Below are 8,497 nucleotides of genomic sequence, written 5' to 3'. Positions count from 1 at the left end.
AAAGCTAACTACAAAGAAAGGGAGGTGTTTGTATAGAGCAAAAAAAATGCAAGCTATGACTCAGGTGGTAAGGCGTTGTAATCTGTGATTTCATCATTGAAATGATTGAACTGGATAACCAACCTTTTACCATGGTTGAAGATACCGGCTTTTTTCAGGACAAATCCACAGGCAAACTTTGTAAAATCTACCTTTGAGTCTTTTTTATCTCCAGGTGTGCACTAACTACAATTAAATCAAAATTTAAAACAAATGTAATAGATATATGGAAGTTTTCGGTATCAGCCCTAAAGCAGAACTGCGCTTTTAATGGAATTTTTCCTATTGTTTACAATCGTTATAATTGACATGATGGATTTTTTTTTTTTATTGCAATCTAAATGGGATCAAAAGTCCGCTCACAATGGAGCCTATTAGAAACTCATAATTCTGCCTAAAAAAACACTAAGAAAATCCAAACACCTCCATTAGGGTTTTAAATACATGATGTAAGTATATACTGTACGTAAAGTAGTAACAGGCAAATTTATAAAAACATTTATTATTTATGTTTTTGATCATTTTAGGCATGCGCAGCGCATTCATTTAAACTGCAAGCGCTTTTCGTGTCTTTCTCGTGGCTGTCAAAGTGTCCCAATTTATCGGATTATATTCTCACCTGTGTACTTTTCAGGTTAAACTCATGATTTATGATCTACAAAAAACTTCCAGGGAGCAAGGAACGCGGAAACAGCAGACCACTCGATGTAAACATAAGGACACACGGAAGTGATCACGTCGCAGCTATAAATAGTTTATCTGTGTTAGCGCTTATAATAACAATAGCACTAACACTTGGTTAATATGCAAGTCATAAAATGTAAATGAATATTGTTGGCGCTTTTTGAATGTGTTTTTGTCACCTTGTATGGGCAGAATAAAGGACCTACCGTTGGCTGCGCTGTTAGGAGGAGCTGCTCCAATTTCGTTGTTCTTTGAACCTGTTCATTGCACTAATGACAATAAAACTCTATTCTATTCTATTCTAAGCAGACTTTTATTTAGTTTTATTTTATATTTAGAATGCATTTTTTTAAAAATCCAATCGTCGTCATGTCTTTCATATTGACTGTGAATGATAGGCAAAAAAATTAAAAGTGCCGTTCCCCTCTAAGAAGCAGGAATTTATCGATATCGGCTTGAAAAAAACATATCGTGCATCCCTAATTTATTCCATACTTCTACCGGAAAATGCCACTCAGCTTGATTGAGTTATATATACCCTATGCTGTCAAGGCCATTCTAATATAGACAACATTATCTTATAGGTGACCTATTAGGCAACACCAATTTTTATTACTTATTAGTACCTGTTTTTGTCGATCTGGGATCTGCATAAGTCCTGCAAATTTGAAATTGAGCCATAGAGGTATGGCGGGGATATTTATAAAACAATCTTGCCTTTCTTCATACTTCCTCTAAATGAGCTGCTTGGAATTTGCCCAACTTGTGACGTCAGCGAATATCTCTTAATATGGTAGATAAATTCACGCCATGGTGGTCTAAAGTCATAGTCACAAAGTTCCTTTTTTGTCTCTATCCTCTGGTTGTGGGGCAGACTGGCTCGTACATGCACATGCATATGCATTCTCTGCTGTTGCCATTTCTAATACACAGTAGCGTACAGTTCTAACATATCTGTCTGTAGACTCAATATGCAAGTGCTAAAAACTACAACATGGCTGACGGGGAGAAGATGTAGTCAAAGTGGAGGTAGGAAAATAGAGAACGCCCACAAAACAAAGCTTTCTGAAAAGACAGTAAAAAAGCCGCTTGAATATGGTCTGTAAAACAAGCTATACAAAATTTTGACCAAAGAACAACCATTACATGTTAATATTACTTACACCACAAGAAAGTTAAAATGTAAAAAAAAAAATACGCATTATGACCCCAATAAAGGGAACCTACGATGATTATCCTCTTTTCTGGTAAATGGTTTATACTTGTATAGCCAAGAAAGCAGAAACCCCTAGGTTTCTGGCACGGCCACTCTACCAACCAAGCCACGCCGTCCGCTTTGTGACTCATAAATGTTGTTACACTTTTGGACACCCTTGTTAAAAAATGCCAAAGTGTCAGATAATAACGTTCATGCATTTGGGTGTGAGCTTGCAACCTTGTGAATGCAGTGTTTTACAGTCTCTTTTTTAAAGTGGGCCATTTGTGACGTCACAGATTGACAGATGAACTATAGTTTACCTACAATACTTAGTGACTGGTTGTTTAAACCAAATGAAAGATGCTTTTGTGAAAAATGACTTAATAATTTATTTGAAAGCTCATGACTGAAGTCTACCAGCATTGTGTTAAGATGCGGATGGTTACAAATTAGTGACGGAAGAAAACTGATTACACACAGATTCATTTGTTACAAAACAATTACAACTTTACTAAATTCAAGTCATACCGCAGGCAGCATTTGCGGAGAGAAATATTCATGTAATTAAATCTAAATTATCTACAATGTATGTCGAACTGATTAGATTTTTTCAAATGTAGCATAATAAAGACTTTTCATAATTCAATTAGCTGCTTTAACTCTGCCTGTGACATATTGGCAGTGCAGAGAATCAGACACCTAATCCTTAAAAAAACACCATTATGTTGTGAAGTGCAAAAAGACTGACTTGAATCCCAGTAAGAGACAGAAAAAGATATGTGTGAATATTCCGATTGATACATGTCTATGTTCTCTCAGGGCAGTAAATCGATCACAACTGGACTATTCAGTTTGTTTTAGAAGACATTTCATCTCTCATTTTAGCCAGCTTTATCCTTGTATGCTCACCTGGTGCCGGATCCAAAGTACAGTAATTATTCCTCTCCAAGCATGGCGCCTCTTGTATTCAGAATATTTACTTTCTACAAGAATATCCCCTTTTGTAGGAGACAAATACTTTGGATCCTTCACCAGGCCCGTCAGACTAGAGCTGTCCTATTTAAGTCTGTGAGCATGATCTGATGAAGCATGCTCAAAAAAGAGGTGAAATGTCTTCTAACACAATCTTAACAATCCAGTTGTGCACAAGTCAATGTCCTGAGAAGAGAAATAGAAACCTGTGTGATGAAGGAAATAAATCTTACTGCAAACTTCAGTCCAGTAAAAAATGACTGTTGATGCGTCGTCAATCATCAGTTTTCATTGGCTCAGCCTCGGACTTCTTGTGTTTCCTCGCCAGTTTGTACTTGTCCACATACGCCTTGACCAGAATGCCCACCTTCACCGGGTTAATTTCCCTGCTCTTGCTGTGGCACACCTAGCGGAAAAGGCAATGACTTCAAATTTAAAGTCTTAGCCCTAAGCACAATTTTGACAATGCACCTTAAAACGCACCTTCTGCACAGCTTTGCGTAGAATCTCTTTGTATTCATCCTTGTTGATGTCCCTCTTCTGATAGAAAGGTTTGATTGCGAGTTTCACCTCTTCAACGGCTCTCTCCTGCATGTGAAGCTTCTTCAAATACTCCTCAGAGGCCCCTTCGCTCTTGGAAGAATCACTGACCGAGCCAGGTTCACTTGTGTCCTACGACAGTCACGATAGTTCATGAAAAAAAGAGCAACCTTGGGGGAGAGGGTGGGCTGTTACTGGAGATGGATCAAGTTTCGTCGGTAAGCTGTCCACAGATAAGTAGGCGTTCTTGGCAGTTGTCGCAAGAAGGATAAAACTTATTAATGCCATGAGCTGCATAGTGTGCTTTACGGTGAACAAACTCTGTTTTAAGTTTTAAACTGTTACAGTTATTACTTTTAAACATTGACTGGATAAAGCAGTTTAAAGTAAACAAGTAATTGATTATGTTAATCCAGCTGTCACATTATGCATGTAATGATGTCTGTATCAGTTTCATTTCATCTGAAACTCCATCACTTTCAGGTTTCCCTTGTGGCCACAAGCTGTTGCTACATCAAAGTTCTGTAACAACACTGCCACCTGCTGTTGGTTCAGTGACCCTACATGTTAAATTATTGACATACAGGTTGATGTTTTGTTTACAAAATGCATAAATATGAACAATAATAATCCTATTTTTTCGTGAAACTCCTTAAAATGAACTTCACTTCAGTTACAGAGGTACCTCCAGCTACCACCCTAATTTTTTCAACAGGAAACATTGTAAACATGGATAATTGGTTCTAGACTCGACAATAGTACCTGTTATAGTAAATGTTTGTAATCTGTGCACACTTAAAATACAATATAAAGTAATGTATAAAACAGAAAAATAATAATTAAGCATAAAATATGATCACAAAGTTTAAAGAAATACTAAAAATACAATTGGAATCTCAATTTGAGATACTGCAGACCGAATAAAAATATGCTTCCGCGTACAAATGTTTCATTTACCCATTGTGTGCCTGGAAGCACAGCCATTGTAGGCAGGCTGATCGATCTCCGGTGCTCACTGCTCTTTCAGTCAGAACAGTTTGCTGCAGTGCTACTTTGTGTGAGTTTTAAGTGTTTTTTTAGCCTGTTTACAAAAATGTTACTATTTTTTGCTAGGTCAATATGACTCCTGTGAAAGCAATGGCCAAACAGTGTGTTATTTGAAACATTCAGGAAGTACTTACAGCGATGTTGACTAGGGACTGTATATTGTCTTGTTTTTTTGGCAGCGGTACCCGAATGAATGTGACAGCGTGCGCTTGTCATAATTAGAATGGTCAGCTGGATAAAACAAAAAGTATCGATAGCCGTATTATTAGTTCACAATTTTAACAGTCCTCTTGGTCCGACTTAATTTGGAACCGATACCAAAAAATACCAGTACTCGGTATATATCCCTATTGTCGACACCGCCATCCTCCCTTCCCGCCCCCTGCAGACCAAAAAAGACAAACCATCAAGTTAAAATGGATTTAATTTTTTATTTCTAACATTTTAGCGACCTGGCTGTTAAAGTTCAGGGCTTTTGTGGTTTCAAACCGTGAGGGGACCACAAAGCCAGTGTGCGTGTGTGCGCGCACACGTGCGTGTGTGTTTGTGCGTGCATGCGTTCACGTAAAGTAACCAATTCAGCTAGTTGTTGTTGTTTTGGCATTGTTAATAAAGAGATAGTTGATCCTTTACCCCCTTGATATTTTTTTTGTATACAGTACTCTTTATACCACTTTATATTGTGTTCCAAGTGTTCAAAACTTTACTAAAATATGGCATTTTGTCGAGGCCGATACCCATTAATCATGTTTACATTGTTTATTAAAGACAAACTTCTAAATAATTCATTACTTACTCATTGTCAATTTTTTATTTTCTGATATACTGATTTAATTTCTGATTTATTTATCTATTTACTAACAACGTGTTATAATTGCTATAATACAAAAAGGGGTAAGCTCTCCTTCTTCCTACTTTTTTTCAGACATGCTCTAATGAGAAACTGTAAATATGTGATGTATCGATTGTAAATGGTGAATGGGTTGTACTTGTATAGCGCTTTTCTACCTTCAAGGTACTCAAAGAGCTTTGACACTATTTTCACATTCACCCATTCACCCATACATTCACACACTGATGGAGGGAGCTGCCATACAAGGCCCTAACCACGACCCATCAGGAGCAAGGGTGAAGAGTCTTGCTCAAGGACACAACGGATGTGACAAGGTTGGTAGAGGGTGGGGATCGAACCAGGGAACCCTCACGTTGCTGGCACGGCCACTCTCCCACCCGCACCACGCCGTCCCCATGTATGCTTGTTCGGAATAGACTAACACCATAACCATAACCAATTAAGTTTGTAAATCAAGGTCCCACTGTAATGGTATAACCTACTGCTTTATCTAAAGAGGAACCTAGCACAAACAACTGTTCTCCCGTTAAGCACACATTCACTCCATCTTAAAAAAAAAAGAGGATGAAAGAGCAGGTTTAGAACTTGGGAGTTTGTGAAGGCACCTCGTTGGACAATAGGGAAGTTTGGTTGTTACTGGTGTGGAAAGTGACAAAGAAACGTGTGCGCTAGTTTACACATATGGTGTTAGAATGGAGCACTACTGCTTACATGTTAATGTTGGTATTAAAGTTCAAAAGGAGAGTCAGACTATGTGTGACTGGATTGAGACGCTACAAAATCATACACTGCCTACGGCACTCCGTCTGACGAGAGCTTCTGTATTGCCGCTGAGCAACACTGAGTCCGAACCAAATTATTGCCAGGCATACGACACAGGAATGTTTGGATCCAGAGACTAGCTTCGCATGAGGAAGCTTGTTTTTGTTTAGGTGGTGGTTCATAGTTGGTAAAGTTTAAAAACTTGGTAACTGGAGGTACCACAATTTTTTACTACAAATCCAATGTGGTGGTGTCCATTAGCAAACAGGTCCCTACCTGAGGGATGGTCTGTTTAGTGGACGAGGGTCTCCGAGCCGCTTCCTGCTTCAGCTTTAATTTATACCGTGCCAGCTCTGAAAGAAGGAATGGTAAATAAAATGGAACAGATGCATATGAAGCATAATGTAAAGATAAGAAATCAAGACCTACTGCTTGCAGACTTGTCTGGTTGTGATCCATCAGGTTCTTGAATATTCCAGGTCACCCTCTTCCCTTGAATCTTAGCTTTGGCTCCTAATGGAGGTGGCACCTGTTCTGCCTCAATCCTCCCTTCTTGTTTGTCTTCTTCCTGTTTGACAATGGGACCAATGTCTTTGGTCTGCTCGGGCATCACACAGTCCTCCAGGTTGTGATGATCAACATCCATGGTGATGTCCTCATCCGGTTCAGGGGCCTGCTTGATGGGGACTTTAAACCCATCTGTGTTTGCCTTAACATCAAGATGAGAGTGGTTCGGTGAATCCTGGTGAAAGCCTGCTGTGTGATCTGAGGTGACAGGCAATTCGAATGACGTCGGCTCCACTTTTATTTTAGTAGATTCACTAATGTCTTCTGTTTTAACGGTTTGGCATAACTTTATGTCAACAGGCTCTTTCTTGACGCTTTCTGTCTTAATCGTTTGGCATAACATCATGTCAACAGGCTTATTTTTGATACTTTCTGTCATAACCGTCTGACATAACTTTATGTCAACAGGCTCTCTTTTGACGCTTTCTGTCTTAATCGTTTGGAATAACTTCATGTCAACAGGTTTAGTTTTGATACTTTCTGTCATAACCGTTTGACATAACTTTATGTCAACAGGCTCTCTTTTGACGCTTTCTGTCGTAATCGTTTGGAATAACTTCATGTCAACAGGTTTAGTTTTGATACTTTCTGTCTTAACCGTATGACATAACTTTATGTCAATAGGCTCTCTTTTGACGCTTTCTGTCGTAATTGGTTGACATAACTCTATGTCAACAGGCTCTCTTTTGACGCTTTCGGTCTTAATCGTTTGACGTAACTCTATGTCAACAGGCTCGTTTTTGATGCTTTGGTTATTGATGTTCAAAGTTGTATCTTCTTTCTTGATGTGTTTAGTGATGGAAGAATATTCAAACATATCAATGGATTGCTGCCCTTCTGTTTTTGTTTCTGTCTTGACTTCTGTAAATAAGGATGTACTGTCTGCCCTGTCACTCTTCATTGCTGCATTGGTAGAATCCACCACATCTTTTTTGACATGTGCAGTCTTATCCTCTTTTACAGAAGCGTGAGAGCCATTGCTCTCCTTTTTCATGTCCCTTCGGATTTTCGAGGTGTTTATTTTGGACAAATCCTCTGCTTTCCTTCTCTCTCTTGAGTTTGATCTCCATCTGGGTCTCCGATTGTCTTTCGATCTGGACTCCAACTTACGATGTTGCGGTTGTGTGTGCTCTTTCCTTCTTTCCTTGGATCTAGAGTTGGATCGTGATGTTGACGGAGATCTGGAGCGTGAGCGCCAACGTCTTTGGTCCTTCGATCTACCTCTGGACCGTGATCTCGATCTAGATCGACCACGTCTGTTGTCTTTCGACACTCTTCTTCTCTCTCGGCCACTGTCGCTATCGTCCGTTCTTTTGTCGCTCCTTTGTTTAAGTTTCTTTCTTCTTGAGCGCTCTCTGCTGCTGGAGCTGGAACCAGACCTTGAGACCACGAAAGAGGTAAAATAAGTACAGTGGTACCTCTGTTTTTGTTAGTCATCCGTTACAAAAGGTCAGACAAAAACTGACTCACACGAAAATTCAAGTCATTTTTCACAAAAAAATAATGTACTATAATGTCTGGACTGTAAGACGCAACTTTTTTGCCCACACTTTGAATCCTGCGCTTTATACAATGCTACAGCCAATTTATGGATTTTTCTGGGTATACAATCTTCACATGCCGCAATGAAATTGCTTAACGGGTCACCGTGGACTAATGAATTGTTTTACATTTAATCAAACGCTTTCACACAATCCATCAGTCAGCCATTTGGTGGGTAGTGCTAAATGCACTGGACGCAGCTCCAAAACCGATGAAGATTGACTAAACCATCAAAAAAGAAAAAAACCTGCTGCACGGAACGAAAATTCACAACTATTAACGGGCCTCGAAAT

The 8,497-nt window shown here is 39.1% G+C and overlaps 1 protein-coding gene across 2 annotated transcripts in view; it reads right to left on the bottom strand.

The window, feature by feature from the left end:
- Window positions 1–2,285: 2,285 nt before the first annotated feature.
- Window positions 2,286–8,497, bottom strand: part of phrf1 (PHD and ring finger domains 1) — a 38,139-nt gene continuing 31,927 nt past the window's right edge. For both annotated transcript variants that reach the window (XM_061917618.1, XM_061917619.1), the window contains exons 16-19: window positions 6,525–8,041; window positions 6,372–6,448; window positions 3,377–3,565; window positions 2,286–3,299 (exon numbers count right to left, since the gene is read on the bottom strand). In XM_061917618.1, coding sequence (XP_061773602.1) covers window positions 3,168–3,299; window positions 3,377–3,565; window positions 6,372–6,448; window positions 6,525–8,041 — 1,915 coding nt within the window. In that variant the 3' untranslated portion in view covers window positions 2,286–3,167. The remainder of the gene's footprint in view (window positions 3,300–3,376; window positions 3,566–6,371; window positions 6,449–6,524; window positions 8,042–8,497) is intronic.

Source organism: Nerophis ophidion, linkage group LG12 (assembly GCF_033978795.1).
Source record: "Nerophis ophidion isolate RoL-2023_Sa linkage group LG12, RoL_Noph_v1.0, whole genome shotgun sequence".
Taxonomy (NCBI): Eukaryota; Metazoa; Chordata; class Actinopteri; order Syngnathiformes; family Syngnathidae; genus Nerophis; species Nerophis ophidion.
This window is presented reverse-complemented; position numbering and strand designations above follow the sequence as displayed.